General features: G+C 31.3%; 2 protein-coding genes across 2 annotated transcripts; both read right to left on the reverse strand.

The window, feature by feature from the left end:
* Positions 1–986: 986 nt before the first annotated feature.
* LOC115443773 (glycosaminoglycan xylosylkinase homolog) lies at positions 987–6524 on the reverse strand. The gene is given in 7 exon segments (XM_030169330.2): positions 987–2053; positions 2351–2551; positions 4354–4549; positions 4689–4917; positions 5420–5557; positions 6174–6250; positions 6253–6524. Coding segments are annotated over 7 exon segments (1272 nt in total). The 5' UTR covers positions 6467–6524; the 3' UTR covers positions 987–1836.
* A 3996-nt stretch (positions 6525–10520) lies between these two features.
* Positions 10521–15386, reverse strand: LOC115443784 (gamma-glutamylcyclotransferase). The gene is made up of 4 exons (XM_037442736.1): positions 15155–15386; positions 14142–14275; positions 13627–13790; positions 10521–10906 (listed from the first exon to the last, which is right to left on the reverse strand). Exons 1-4 carry the CDS (start codon positions 15320–15322, stop codon positions 10767–10769), a joined length of 606 nt encoding a protein of 201 aa, XP_037298633.1. The 5' UTR covers positions 15323–15386; the 3' UTR covers positions 10521–10766.
* Positions 15387–17050: the final 1664 nt, after the last annotated feature.

Genomic DNA, 17050 nt, shown 5'->3' on the forward strand with positions numbered 1-17050 from the left:
AAAAAAGTCGAAGTTAGACCAACGGTTTTTATGTAAAACAGCATGAATTTCTATTTTCCATCGCCTTTTCATTTATATAATGTTTTTTAACAATTTTCCAGTATAGATAAAAATCTATTGATTTTTGTGAATGGTATTCTAAATCTGTAACTTTGACTCTGCTAATCACTAAAACCAATGCCAATGATTATGAATGATGATGAATGTTCAGTGAAAATATTTCTTACACAATATTCTTATGCCACGAACAAAAAAGGTAGTTTTTTTTTTTTTTAAGTTTTGGATGTTAATTAAGGTGGTAGCTCAAGGTCCATTTTCATACATTTTGTTTCGGCTTTAATCTGGGTAACTAAACAAGTATTGGCAAGTAAAGAATTTAAATTCACGTCTAGTTAGTGATTAGTTCTCGCAGTTGGAAAGAAAAATGTAAAAATAATTAATAATCATGGATATTTCTGCCTTTAAAATTTCGTCATATTAAATTTTAAAGGCCGAAATATCCATGATTATTAATTATTTTTACGTTTTTCTTTCAACTGCGAGAACTAATCAATAGATGATAATATCTGTATAGAAATTTAAAACCCTTAGAAAAGATCGGACCTTCGCGGGGTAAGTTTGGACTCCGTTCTAATAACGCTTCTAATGCTAGTATGATAAGGTCCACAAAATCAAACAGAAGTCTCAAAACTGTTAAGAAGAGCGAAATCCACCTTTTTTGTTTCAATGCACATAGCGCACCCGTTCTTGGTCGTAGCATAAACTGTGGTATACAGGGTGGGGCAAAAAGAGACAGCGTAATCGTCTACATAGTTTAAACTAAAAAATAACCATAGATTCGTGATATTTTTTCGTTAAACGATCTTACCCCGTATCCGATCTTACCCGAACGCACCTTATATCTCCCTTTCTGTAGTCTTATAGAAATAAATTTTGATTATAATATTGGTTCTAAAATGCGTCATTAAATTAAATAAACAAAAAGGTTCTGAATTGATACATGTTTTATTTTTCCACAATTCAATATATAAATAAAATATAGAATGATTCTATACCGGACGGCTTCACCGCTTATGATCTCGATACAACCTTTCAATGAACAGATGTGATAAAAAGAAATACGTAACATAAACTTGGTAACTATTCACTCATTATATTTCCTCCTCACACTTTATGATATTATCCACACTACATGTAAAGCTACTTAAACAAATAGCCATAGGTAAATTATTGTAAGCTTAGTGTGCGTGACAGTTGCGTCATACACTGTCACTGCGTAATTCTGCTTAGCCTTGTGTGCGTGCATAATGGTACCAGCTGTTGCACAAACTAAAATTATTTATAAAAGAAATTTACTTATATAAAATATAGTCTGTGATTTTATAAACTGGCAATCCAAAAGGAATGGCGAACTCAACTGGCTTATATTTCAGGAAATGACTATAAAGTTACTGGCGATACCATTTGTTGTTTTAGATCGCCTTTTGGAGTTTCTGTAAACACACGCTTTAAGGATACAAAACAATATTTTTAAATGTAAATTCAGGTAGCAACAGGTATGAGCGCAGTGACAGCTCTAAGCGAACTGAGCGCGGGAATGGGACGTAGAGGTCAACAGCTCACCTCTATTTTATTCAACGCGTTTGAAGCTTTCAGTGTCTAAGAGTATTTAGATATTTTCTTAACAAAAGATTTATACGATAGTTCCACTGTGCAGAGTCTACTTTCTGTCGGATGTGGGTGATGCGCAAAACAATGTAATAGGGTAGTTTAACTACACCGATAAGTGCGTACGAGCTACAATAGAAATATCATATCAAACGACTGCATTATATGTTATAATGCAACAACATTTTTAAAGACTTTCCCACTGCCATGTTTCTCTAAACAATATTGTACTGTTGCGTAAATTTTTAACAATCTGCGCTCGATAGCTTGATAATGTTCTTCAGTTGTCAGTTTTTCACCGTGAAATTCCGAGAGCAATTTTATTGTTTCGGTTAAACTACCACCCGAGAGATATTCTAGATTTTGCCAGGTTGAAAAGTTTATTCTGAAAATAAAAATATATTTATTAATCGGGGGGTTTTATAAAATCATATAATCATAGTATAATTTTTTCTACTTGATTATATCACATCATGTTAGCTTCTGCATGCGGCTTTGGTTGTGTACCTACGCTTTTTCTTCTTTTTTTACTCTTTCGTATAGATCGTGTTTTTCGTTCTCAGATGCATAAACTATTTCTATCCAGAAAATAATGTAGAGCCGATCCATTGCTATGCAAAAACTAACAAACAAATTCCTAGTATTTATAATTTTAGTAAGGATTAGAGATAAGTATTCTTACATGCAGCATTGATACAATGGTGCTAAAATATCCAACACATCTACCATTGGATTGCCTAATCCCTTTCCATTATCCAAAAGGACTATTTTTTCCTTATAAATTTCGTAGCGATGACGATCTCCATTTTGTATCAAGAAATCAAATATAGCAGTATCTACCAAATTAAGTATTCGTTTTGTGCTTAAGGTCATACCAACTTTCCTAAAATAAAAAATACATTACTAAACACAAAAAATATGTCACACAAAATTAAAAGTTTGTTCACTTTTAACCAAACAATTGAATTGAATAAAAGAGCTACAAAGGTATCATTAAAAAATCGGCTTATAGATGCAACCTCAACCTAATAACAACTTGTGCATAAAATTTTACTGGCTTATATTAATATTATACTTATTACAATTTTATATCTGGCAGGGTATACACTATACATATCTGTTAGTCTCTTGTGGTTATTATTTTTTTAAGAAACCTTGCAATACAACCTGCAATCCAATAAGGTGCGTTGGGGTTAAATCGGACGCTTTTTCAACGTGATAAACAGTGTTCTCGAATTATTTTTTTACAAGAATTCTATAGAAGTTATCATAATGAATTATTAACTTAGCTATATGTTATTAAATATACTAAATGGTATATATTTTTTCAATTTCTTAAATGTAACAGTTAATGTTATATAAGGCTTTAAAAAGTACCATACTTTTAGAAATGTGTAAGAAAGATAGGACCTTCACAGGTATAGTTCGGACTACGTTAAAGGGATGTATGTATGTTAAAGGGATTCTAAAATCCATAAAAGGAGTATATTCTGATCTAGATAGTCATTTATAAACATTCAAAATTTTTTATAAATTTCGTAAGATATTTTTAGAACCGAACTTTGTTTTTTTAATAGTTCTAGGCATACGATGATACCCCACATGAGTGACACTGTAGTTATTTTTAAAAATATTCGAAGAAATAGTACGTACACGTGTAAATAAATAACAAATAAACAAAATCAATCATTCACCTGAGATAAAAAAATTACATAATTACTGAGTTCAGACGTTTTCGTGTATAAATTTTGACACTAACTTGCAATATTTTACAAGTGCTAGATCGAACGATTTTTATCCGTTCTTTAACGACATATAATTGTATGCGTAAAGATCGGATCTCAGGGAATATAGGTATTTCGACAAATTTGAATAAACAAGTTACAAGATTTATTTCTTTTATGATACTATATAACTACAAAATTAATTAAAAACAGTAAGTACTAAATTAAAATTAGGCTAATTCTTGCATGGGGTTAATCCGGATTTGCCAGGGAACAACGAAATACCGGTATTCTGTTTGTTGGTACCGTAAACATTATTTACTTGACGGAATCATTCATGTGAACTAGTGGAACGTAGGGAACAAGATGGGGTCGCAGGTAGTGTTGTCTGAAAACAAAAATTATAACACAATTGCAAGTTATTTGATTCATACGATGTTACACCTCCTACGATCTTACCCCAACGCGCCTTACAAACACAAGTATACGGGCGGTTTGTGTGTGCTGCCCTCTACAACTACAAATGTCCATGTCTGTCTTTAGCATGCTATGAACTATTAAATCTCTTGATTTTTAAATATACAGAAATATAATGTTATCAGTAACTTCATTTTATTGTGTGTAAAAAAGGTTATAAACCCAAACATGGTCCACTTATCTCTATCACGCGTTTTTTATCATAAAACGTATATTTTCGGAGCTTTATCAACCGTTTCTTTGTAGGTTTAGAATATCAGAAAGAAACAAATTTTATGAATGCCCAAAATGCACTACGCACGTACTAAGGCGTGGTTAAAAAATGGGCAATGGACAAACAAGCGCGCTACACATTCGTTCGTAAACGCCTTAAAGTATGGAAAACATTGCATTGCACATATAAATCTAAAACGCAGCTTTACATGTTGTGATGAGTATTTTTAAAAATGTCAAAATTTTATAAAATGAATATCACTATACTTACTTACAAAAATCATTATCTTTCTCCCATTCCATTTTCTTACTATTATATGAACGTCTCCATGGAGATTTATGTATTCGAAATTGTTTATCTAAATATAAAATAGCAGCACCTTCAAGTTCACCGTTACTGTCAGGGCATACAGTTTCATTTATTTTGCAGTAATAACATTTGCCATAGATACATAATCGTCCACCTTCTGAAAATATTTTACATAAACATGCAAATCCAATTCTATTAAATACTTTGAAGAAGTTCATATAAAAATATGAATATAATTAATCACGATATGTAATTATTATCAAGAAAAAAATTATGTTAAATATTTTTGCATTTACCGTTTTTCACCATTGTTTTCTTCAAGCCTGGTGTTGCCAGTCGCATTATTTCCTGGTCGATATTGATCCGGCGTGTAATGACTGGTGCCACCCATTTAAAGTTCAACACCATAGCTAGGTAGTATGCAAATACTTCAGAGTTATGTCGATCAAAGCCTGCATAAATGTGACCATTGATTATATGTGTCAGATTATACCTCTTTGGTTTGAATAACAGCTTTTGCTTTCCCTTGAAAAAGATAGTAAGATTATGATAATTGCTTTGTGTCAAGAAGTTAAGGGGTTATCAAAATATTTGTACAATGTTTTAATTGGAAAATGTTGTATAGGTAACATGACAAATGTCTTTATCATTACTTTATTTTTAAATCTTAGCCTAGACTTACTTTGATGTTTTACTCGCGTTACTATGCTTGAGCTTATCATTAAATCATAGATTTGATATGTATGGAGATACTGTCATAAGATAAAGATTATATTACATTTAAGTTTGTGTATTGTATGGATATATTATAATAATAACAGCTGCAAATATAGTCACCTGCTGGGTACAGGCCTCCTCCACTATGCTAGTCTAATGTAGATCATCAGAATTTACACATCTTTGAAATATCTATACATAGTTCTATGCTATCATGACATATTATTTGCATATTTCGTATGTATTCCTTACAGTTCTGTGTGATTTATTTATAAAGGATATTACTAACAGGTAGGACACTTTTCCTTACCTCCAAAAGCAGTAATAGTTTTAACTGTGTCCCCTTAGGTGCATTATCAACCAATGCTATCTGTGATGCGCGCATTGCCTGCAATATTTGTCCTGGAGCCCCATCTTTGTGTGGAAACAATGATTCGTCATCAGCCCACTGAAATTTAGCAATAAATATTATTAAGGACATATCAGTTTTTTAGGCTACAACTTTGATCAAAGACTTTATGAGTGCACAAATTTTTATTTTTTTTCTATATATAATTCCTTCTATTAGGAATTTTAACACATTATAATATTATTATCAAATGAAATGTGCATTAAGCCCAAGCAGATCCCAAAATAAATCAGTGACATACTAATTTATCCTTTCAGCGACAAGGGATTTTATCAGTTTCAACACTGGCTCTTCAACTGAACATGAATTGGCAAGCACCCACATTTTATATATGAATGTATCAATTTAACAGCAGTATACATACCAAGGACACATGACTTTTAGTATTGAAGGATGGTTGAAAATATATCCAAATACCAGCTTATCTTAGTTAGTACAGTTTAATATGTCTTGAATTGATGCATTTTTAACACTGGACACAAAAGGAAATTGTAAAATGTATTAATTAAAATTAAGTATAAGATATAATGGAATGCAATCTCCTACTATTTTTGCTACTAATCCTAGTAAATACCTATTGTTTTTGTGAAACATAACATAGTTATATAATATAAATACTTTTTATATACACAATTATGATCTTTTCAATACTTACTTCATCAACATAATTCCAAACAGATTTTAAATTATTGATAACTGAAGCATTAAATGATTGCACTAGATTCCTCTGTAGGGTGTAAAATTCGGATTTTTAACCTTGTACTCATTTGGTAAGTTATATACATGATCTATTATATCCTTGTGAACAGATGATGTTGCTTCTACCTTTCGAGGGGCACTTAGAATCACATGTTTATTCACACTAGTAAGGTTGTAGTAGAAATATATATTGCAGGCTACTAGTACAATAAGAAATATCGAAAAGCCGATGATGTATTTCACTGACATAATTCATCGCAGAACTCGCATTAGATTAAATTTATCATTGTTACAAGAAAAACTCTTTTATTTAATATATCACAACCTGAGTTTATACACTATTCTAAAGGTTGTTTTAACTCATGAATATAAACTCGTTCATCGTGTATCGTTCAACTACGTCCAATGTTTCCATATATATTATAATTCTCTTTGGTCCAATGCATTGGTCCAATGTCATTCAACTTCAAACACATTGACAGAGAGTGAACACTTCGAACATTTTGTGTAATGATGTATGGGTCAGGGTTTTGCTTGACAAAACTTTGGGTAACATCTAGTACCAAAATAATCAGGGTTACCAACTCCAAAAAAATAGCCCCAAACTCACGATAAAATATCCCTAAATAGCCCTAAATACAAATACCCCAAGAAAAACCCTGTACAGTCAATGTTATTTTGTATGGTGTAGTGTATCTAAGAATATAATTGAAATAAGTTCCCTGTTTTATTAAAAGTTAAAGGCCGAAGCCATGCCTGTAGTTGTGAGGATCAAAAAGAATTATAATACAGCGTCTCAGAACAATGCTTGTCATTGTTGGTGTATTTGGAATTATTGCATTATGCTTTGTGGAAAAACTTAAACGTTTTGCGTTTTTAATCGTTTTTTGTTTAGGCAAACAGTAATACAAGAAAATATTTTTATGGTTCTAAAAATAGCCCTAAATGTTTTTGGGCCCTGAAAAAAGCCCACTACACTTATTTTTGCCCTAAATTTAGGGCTAAAAGCCCTAAGTTGGCAAGCCTGAACATAATAGATGAAAATCTAGAAAGTATGTTCACATGATAGCTGACAGTTGGCCGCCATTTTTGACGCTAGTTTTGATATTGTTCGACTTTATTTGCTAATTCTTTATAATTCTTGATTTTGTTCAATAAAACGTGTTTTCTGCCGAATACGTTGAATAGGGGACCGGACAAATTTTCAGAAGGTGTTTATAAATTGATCATTGTGGATATAAATAGCCAAGAAAAATAGTATTTTGCACAAATAAAGCTTAAAAAGTACATAAAACCATGCCTAAATGTTAAATAGCTATAATTCCCGCGCAAACGCTACATTATGTCATTTCGTCTCGTGTGACGTCATACGTGGATAAAGCAACTTGACAAGTCTTGTCATTTGAACAGTGATTCAATAATGCCAGATTAGGGTTATTTACCCTAGATTTAGGTAAAACTGAATCAGCAGGGTATTTTTTTATGGTAATTTTTGGGGTAATTCTACGAGTTAAGGTATTAAAGCTATTGTTTCACGGTATTGTAATAAATATTGAGCTTAGAGAAAGATGTTTCCTACAAAAATTGTAGGCCATGAAACAATTATAATTTTTATTCAATACAATTTTCGTGTACAGCTAGTTGTTCCTAATAAAATGAGATAATTAAATTAACAGTTATTGAAGTGGAAGTGAAGAAAGAAGTGGCGTCTGCATAGATAAGGATATAGAAAAAAAATTACCGAATTATTTATGATTGGTTTAAGGGTAAAATTTTAAATTCCAAATAATCCTGGGGTAAAGAGAAATTATGATCTGGCAACACTGCACAGAGCGTGTTAATCTCAGGCAATCTCAGGTTACTGTGTAACAACCAGAATTCTATATAAATAAATATTCTATTCCATATCATGTGGCAGCTAAAACATAAATAAATACATCTCATAGCCATAACCTCCCTGGGTGTACAAATTATTTAATTAATTGAAATATTCATCGATTTATTTTAAACCGAAACACTATTTTTTATTTACTTACATCAAAGTGATCCTCACAGAACTAAATCGGTGAGTCTGCAGACATTCCGTCGTAGGTTCGTCTTGCTAACTGCAACCACTTTATTCGTATATCTGTTTTTCGTGGTACATCAATAAATAATTTGTTTGGTAAAGATATAGAAGTATTATTACATTCAGGTACGACGCACCAACGATATTTTTGCGGTCCATTATGATTAACGATTAAACAATCTGTAAACGTTAAGCTGGAAGATAGTAACAACGTCCCGTATAAATTAATATTAATTATTAGAGCAGTTCTGTGTCAAAAAACACATTTAAAGCATTAAAATAACACAACGCGGTATGACATCCAGATGACGTCTGTTTGTTTACATTTTACCCACGTGTGACGTCATGCGCCGTGATTGGTGTTTCATTTGCCGTAAAGAATAGACTAAAAATATTATAATTATTGTATTTTATTTATTGATTTAAAAATACAAATCACAACTCTTTTACAAAAACAAATATGAGATAATATTTTTAATATTACAAACTTTACTTTAAACTGAATTTCAGATTTTTTGGTAATACCTGTCCGGTCCCCTATTGAGCCCACTCCTCTGTTTCGTGTATATTTTTTTTAAGGAATTTGTGTCCTATGTGTTTATGAAATAGTGACTCTTATATTGCTAGATATTAACTCCAATTGTATTTATATTATTTTGTGTATTTTACTGATTTTGTGTTACAATGGAGAAAAGAACTAATCAAAAACGGCACTTGCGAAATCTAAGAATTTGCCTTTGCTATGATTGTAATTATAGTAATTGTTCATTGTACAGAAAAAGATCATATCTGTAAGGTATCATACTTTTCAATTTCTATATAAATATGGGAATAAATAACGAAAAATTGGACTGTAATGAATTTTAAATAAGAGACCTAAACACTAAATACAATTTATACATAAGACATTCGAGTATCACTATTGTGTATTTTGAAATAATAATTTGTTCAGTATTAAAGAAAGGGAATTATTTAAAATTGTGAACACTTTATTTTTAATATTCCAAATTATAAATAAACTCAAAACTTATTCCTGTATAACATTTATGATCAGCAGTTTTTATGGATATAAAATTATGGATCGAATAAGGAACGTTCCTAGAGAGGCGCCGATTTATAGTAAGTTGGCAGCCTTGCGTCTTTTTTTATGCGTAAAGTTGGTATAAAATCTAACCCTAAGCTTAGGTCATTTATGTGTGAACTCAAAATCAATGTACTTAGTGCTGCCTCTTCTTACGTAGTATATTACTTAGTACTTACTCTATGCACATTGATATCAGTTGTCAATGTACTCGGAGACGTAAACAGTGTTGCCAACTTATATTAGGTGAATCTGAAAAATAGTACCTGCCATGCCGTTACGATTACACAATGAACGCTCTACAACTAAAGAGCATTACAATATTCTTAGAACAAAGGTGATCTAACCCAAAAAAAAAAAATGTGGGCAACGAATAAAAAAGATTTGAAAACAATTTACAAAGCAATAAATTGGGTGGTCGACTAAAGTATCTCTGTTTCTATTATATAATTTTGTCTTTCTCGTCATAGGGTTATTATAGAGCATGCTTTGGAAGGTCGTATTTTTAACAAAATCAGAAAATATATACTTAACTTTTGAGTTTGGTCACTTTAGTTCTAACGGCGCGATATGTAACCTACTACGATCTCGACAACAATTCTATATGATTACTTATTACGCATTCTAATGATTCCAATTTTTACCTCTTTTTACGAATCAATGAGTTATTTTTTGAGTTACTCTGCCCAAGATAATTTTTTTTTCTTATAAATGAAGGGATCCAAAATTATTCTTTTAATGATTCCAAGCTCCACATTTTTGCCACTTTATTATACAATATATTTGAGGTTGGTTGGAATTTGTTCCAAATAAAGAACCATACAAAAAGCGGACATGTGGTTTCACAGTACATAAAATAGTAAAATACCTGACTGGTGCATATTGTATTCGTATTGTGTAAATATGCATTTTTGATACGACCGTTTCTCAAAAATAATAGACTTCAAACACGAGAATTTACGGAAGTTACATTGCTTATTATGAAAATTATGATTTATAATAATCTTAATTCTTCATATACAATTAAATGTACATACAGACACTTGAGTACTTTGTACTATATGCAGCTCCGGTCTATTTTCCGTTAGGTAGGTGTTATTTATAAATCAAGGATTCTAACGCAGGGAAACTAAAAATAAATGAAACACAGATTCTACACTATAGGGGAAACTTTATATTGATATTTTGGATATGTTTTGGACCTTTGTGAAGTTCTTCATAGCCGCCGCCTTATCGTAGCTAAGTACTTTTATTTTATCTCTTGTTGTTTGGTTAGCCTTGTGATAAATTACAGTTATCAAATATTAGCTACCACTTGGTTAAAAATATTAGGAAAGTAGTTAATTAAGTAATAAGAACCAAAATATCTTACAAATAAAATAAATTATTTTATTATATTTCTAACGTTGTTGTATTAAATGGATACCCGAGTCGATTTCTAATTTTCCGGTGCCAATTTTGCCGTTGGTTGGGATATTTTTGAGATACTCGATGTATTCAGGTGGCAGGTTTGATTCGATAGCTCCAGCAATAATTACCTGTAATGTAGGTAATAATTCAAAGTAGTAACGAATATGTAAGTTATAAAGTAGGGATAACAAACAGTTATTAGTTTCATACAAATACAATGAATTTCAGGCATGTTTTAATTGGCTAGGTAGTAACTAGGTACCCATTATTTACTAAGGTAATTGCATCTAATAAGGGCCGTGTTTTTGGAAATCCTTATAAATCAATTTTGGGAAGTAAATTGTTATGTAAGATATTATGATCAAATAAACCGTTTTTATGTGAACAGTAAACATTGTACAAAAACAAGGCAGCAGTGGCCAGTTGCTTACAAAAAAAGTTCTTTAAAAGTTTGTCTATAGTCCTTATTGGGCACTGGCGCTCTAAATAAGGTCCATAATTGAACTGCAGGAACTTAGGCATTATATTCCAGAGAAATCACATCTTAAGGAAGCATTGGTTTTAAACTACTATTAAGTTCGTGGATTTCGTATAATGAATAGGAAATTATTATAAATTAGTGTCGTGGGCCTTTTAAAGTATTAGGAAATGTATATATGTAACAACTATTTTATTTTCGAGTTATAGATGAAACAAATTGTAGTTTTATGCTATTTTTTATTGATTCTAGCTAAGAAAATCATAAAATGTACGAATCAATCAGTTTTTCTGTTTTTGTCTTTGGACCTTATTGGGTATTACACTTCTTTAATCACAGTCTGGACCTTATTAAGTGCTTGAAAATAACAAATATGACAACCACTGCACCTAGGAACCTAAAGATTAAAAATAAATATGCATATATATTTTTATTGTACTTATATATTTTCTGCTTGGTTATCAACATAAATGTAATTAAAACAAACTTAAATAACTTAAACAATGGCAACTTTACACTTATAATTTGTTCATCAAATAACTAAAAACTAAATTAAAGTTGTTAGAGAACATAATATATAACAATAATTATTATCATTTATTACTTTTTGTATTTTTTGGCTTGGACCGTATGTTTCAGTTTAATTTGTTTGCTTGGATTTGATTCTATCTGGTTTAATCTTAAGAACTTTAGGTGACTTTTCTCTTGCCTTTAATTTTTGACCATTAGTATTGTTGTTATAATTTTTAGTCTGGCAGGGCTTTTTGTATTACTGCTTGACATTTTTTGAATAAATTTTTGGTTATTTTCAGTCTGACGTAATTTAATGCTTTTCGTCTCGGCTTTGCCTTAGTTAGAAACTCTTTAAAAGTTGACTCTTGAATATCAGATTCGTTTTTTATTATTCTGATAGTGGCATGACATCATCAAAGCTTTTCTTCCCATTTTCATCACCACGCTGCCAGATTTTATATGATTCTTCAATGTTCGCCGTGGTATGTTGTAGTTTATAGCTATTGCACGCTTAAATATTTCGTTGTTTTTTATATCATCCTGAAAATCAGTTTAAGACCATCCTGCGCCCCATTTTTTTTGGAAGTTTCTATTCTTGCCTTTACTAAAAACAATATACTTATATTAATGGATGAACAATCATTAAAATAAAATAAAAAATACGTTTGACAAAAAGTAGGTACTGTTAATTTGCGTAAATAAAATTTTATAAAACTTGAAAGCGAAAAAATCCAACGCAGAATAGGTGTTTAGACAAGTGGTATTTTTGTGCATAGTGTACTGAACTGTCGTTATCGTAGCAAAAAAATGCCATGTGTTTATTTTAAAAATAAGTACCCCTAATAAAGTCCGGCCCTTATTGGGCCGAAAAAAGTGGACCTACATAGGCACTTAGATATGTCCTGAAAAAACCAAACAAAATCGAGGATAAAAAAAGCAATAACTTTGGTAACTTACCTTGCCAATCCATGCTCTGAAAGTATGTTAACATTACTATTTCAGAATTATGACAAAACGACAGGGTTTTATTACTAAAACACAGAAAATTGAATCAGAACTTTTATAAATTGAGACATTTTGACCGCCTCTGAGGTTACACACAGTGCCACTGACAAAATGGTCGGCACGAAAGCAATGAACGTCAGTGCACTTTTGTGATTGGTTACTGGGGAGGCGAGGCGCGGTATCAGTTTTAATTTAAGTATTAACTGCGTAAAGTTTGAAAAGATGGACCTTATTTGGAACCGGCCCTTTTTAGACGCACCTACCTTAATATGGAAATAACCTAATGATGTACTTAGGTAATATCAACTTATTGGTTTAATTTTCATTTATAAATGTTTATCTGCGGATTAGATAGGTATATGGGACCCAAAAGATAAAATATTCAGTTAACATTCATTAACATAAACAGTTAACATTAGTATTTAGAATAAACGTAATATTTTTAAATGTAAATAAATTTATCAGCGATTAATACAGTGTATTTGAACTGCTAAATATAATTCGAATTTTAGTAGTTTTTGCGGTCGGTTTTTCATATTATATTAGAAAGATTTTTTGTTTTGTTTCTTTTTTTTTATTAATTAAAAACACGTCTAAATGATATTAACAAAGATAATAATTCTTATATTATTTGATTTTTAGGCATTCCCCACTGCATCTTCGAAGTCTAAGTTCATATTTATCCACTTAATTAAAATGGGACCATTACAAAACTATACGAAATCCAACGAAAAAAAATAATTATTTAACCGGACCACAAAAATTATCGCTGAACAAAATACGACGACTAGATAACCTCTCTCCTTTCAAATCGGTTAATAAAGATACTAATGTTACAACAAATTACCTACCTTTGAGATAAGTGATGGATGGCCGTCTTCCTGGAGGGATGATTTCACCTTCAGGTAGTTTAGCAGGATTATCCACCAGTTCATAAGTCCTTGCCAAGATATCAGTACCGTTTGATGTTGTTACTGTTACGTTTTTAGCAAAGTACCAGCCTTCAGCCATTTCTTGACTGCAGATAATATAAAATAATTATTTAAGATATAAAAGAAGTTATAAAATGTAACTTGAACCAGAAATCGTACTTAGGACCATTCAGTTCATACCTCATATGCGCTGCTACTAAGCTAGAGGCGATAAACATAATATTGACGAGACATTTCAATTATTATACGTTATAATTAAATAAAAATCATACATGAATATTAATGGTCCATATATGGAATTAGTCTTAGGGATAATACATAGGTACTAATTCCATGGCTCCATATTTTAAAACAAAATACATGAAAGAAGAGGTATATGTCTAGTCTAGCTTAATATTTACATTATCTGAATGAGAGAAATACAAACTAAAACTCACTTGTCTAAATGTTTCAAGTCACTATTGTGTAGAGACCACAGATCGCCCCACACTATTTCACCGGGATCTTCGACAATGGTGGCGACTGCCCCGTTCCATACGTCATCATCTATATTGAAATCTAGTCTAAAATCCTGTTTGAAATAGTTTATTATTAAATAAAGGCTCGAGAGGGTACTAAATACTCAATATATTTAATACACGATTTCATAAGTCGTCACCCATATTGAAAAATTCGTCACAGTGTGTGGTTCTGACTTGTCGTAATTCGAAGTCAGGAGGTGTACTTAGTCTAGCAACAATGCCTGGCACATATGGCGACGGTCAACGGATTTTGCGTCTGTTGTAATCCATAATACTTATGGTGATAATTTATAGTGAACTAAATTGTTATAAATCGTTAAGAGGAAAAGAGTAACTAAAAATGATCGCCGACATCACTGAACTACAAACACGTTTTCTCTCGATGAACCGGTTTAATTATTAAAACTATTATAAACTGTGGTTGGAGTGATTAATCGTGATAGATATTTATTGATCCATTAATTATTTGGGAACAAACATTAAATGACTTAAAGCTCGAGTTTTTCAAGGATCATCATCAGCCTCCCCCACAGATTCCCAGACGGCCCTGTCGAAAGTATTTCAAGGATGAAATTATGTAATGCGACCGGCATTGTTTAAGATAAATATTTCCTAAAATAATTTGAATAAAATACTGCAGCTTGCTTACGATTTAAGATCATGGAAGGGCGCAGATAAACATTGGTAGACGTAGATATTGTCACACTGAATACAGAAGTGTTTTTTGCTGTTTGTGTGCCTGAGGCACTATGTCTACTACAAATAATTATTTTACTTCATTTTGTAATTTACTTGGCGTAGGTAGCGAATTTTGCACGGTGACAATATTTTATAACAAAATTTTTTAGCTTGTTAGCGTATGTTTAACGTATAAAATAAATCAAAATTATTTTGTCATTGTTATTTTATTTAATTTATACGATTCTTACCTTTAATTTCGCAGTGGAATAAAATACAGCGGATGGATTATTGATATGCAGCCTTTTTGCCAATAAATTGCTTCCATATGCGAAATACAAGAAAGTTCCTTCATCACTGTTCACTGATAATGTTAATTTAATAATTGTAAGAATCACAAAAATAAATATTTTGTTCATTTTGAATGATCAACACACGTCGTATTCGGAAAGACTTTTAGCTTCAACTGTACATCAAAACGGTTATACTTATGCTTCTTTATCAAGGTTTACAGTTAATACGTGTGCTGTGTTTCTTCTAATATTAAATATTATTACAAGCCTAAGATAAACTTATTTTTTTTTTGTTAAAGTAGAATACCGATTTTTACGTAACCTTTAGGTGCATTTCTAGTTAATAATGTGACTTTAGTAATTATTATAATATAATAGTTGACCCGACAGTCGTTGTCCCGTCTTAACTATGAATTTGCAGCGCATTCTGTCAATCGCTGAAATTAACTTTTCTTAAATTTTCTAACGTTCCGCTCAACTTCCTTAATTTTTTCTTTCATAAGATCCTTCTTCTGACAATAACAAACACAACAACAAAAAAGGTGAAATCGGTCCAGCCGTTCTCACGCGTGATGGCGTGACCAAGAGAAGTAGGGATTCATTTTTATATATATAGATTATCTAAACATTATGAAGTTAGATTTTATGAAAGTTGCTAAGTGCTCTGTAAAGCATTCTGATTTAAATGTCTTGAAGTTTAGTTATTATTATTGTAATTCCACACGTCTCCACATTGTTTTTTATATGCGTACTTTATTGTTTGTGCAATTATCACAGATTTAGATGTTTTGATTGTAAGCGGGTATATTTTGAAAAAATATTAAAAGTGTACATTTTATATGGTATGTAGAGAATACACTTTAGAGACTAAGTCACGGGTATTAATTAGTATTCTTTATTTTTATTATAAGTCCACTAAATATAATTCGGTATAATATGCGTTTATAATATTATCAGGTCTTTAAATGAGTCCCGTAGGTCACAGAATTATTAGATACAAGAATAATAGATGTTAACTAAATAACCTTACTCTATTATTCTTACTAAAGTAATTTACAAGTATCATGCTTATATATTTTTAGTAAGTAAGTATGAATTGTCTTTTTAATTTTAATAAGTTCATTTATAAAGAATGATTATAAGTCTCCGTATTCACTTACAAAGAATCATAACACTTGTCTCCTTGCACAGGTCAATGAATAAAAATCATTTTATTGTTTTAAAAATTCTTATACACTATTGAATTAAAAAGAAACTCTCTTGTTTCATTGTCAGATTTGAAGCTATCCTTATCAAAATATTATCAATAGCGGTTTGACCCGTACCGACCTTTGATCAGGGTAGAGCGAGATAGTTTACGGCGCCTTTTGGTCGATGCTTTCACATCACATACATGGTATTTCAGTTAAAGTAAATAATATTAGTAAAAATATTTATTTTATTTCCATTCCATTACATTGCAATAGCTCCATGTTACCTAGAGCGTAGAGCGACCCTCTTTGCTCTATCCCAAGGCTGGCCTTAAATTTTGCATTTTACTAGTGAAAGCTTACCAGACACTCTATTTTCGCTTCCACGACAAAAACGATGAGAAATAAGAAAATTCTAGGCGCAATTTATTTATTTCAATGTGTCAATACCAATAAAATTAAATAAGCAACTGAAAATAAATATTGACGATAAATTCAAACGCACAAAGGGAATTCAAAGACGAGCGCAGTGGACGTTGTAAAACTGCATTTGAATGTGTTTGTGTGTATGCACGTTTGCAAGGGGGTGTGAGGGTGTTGGGGGTAGGGAGGGGGGTGTTTGTCGCCGATACTAACGCGATTACACCCAATCAGCAGCGTCGCC

The sequence above is a fragment of the Manduca sexta genome, chromosome 25 (genome assembly GCF_014839805.1).
Source record: "Manduca sexta isolate Smith_Timp_Sample1 chromosome 25, JHU_Msex_v1.0, whole genome shotgun sequence".
Lineage (NCBI taxonomy): Eukaryota > Metazoa > Arthropoda > Insecta > Lepidoptera > Sphingidae > Manduca > Manduca sexta.

Coding starts and splice junctions, on each gene's coding strand:
- LOC115443784 (XM_037442736.1), bottom strand. CDS start 15,322: ATGAACAAAATATTTATTTTTGTGATTCTTACAATTATTAAATTAACA. Junction 14,276..15,154: donor ATTCCACTGCGAAATTAAAG/GTAAGAATCGTA, acceptor TATTTCAAACAG/GATTTTAGACTAGATTTCAA. Junction 13,791..14,141: donor GACTTGAAACATTTAGACAA/GTGAGTTTTAGT, acceptor TATTATCTGCAG/TCAAGAAATGGCTGAAGGCT.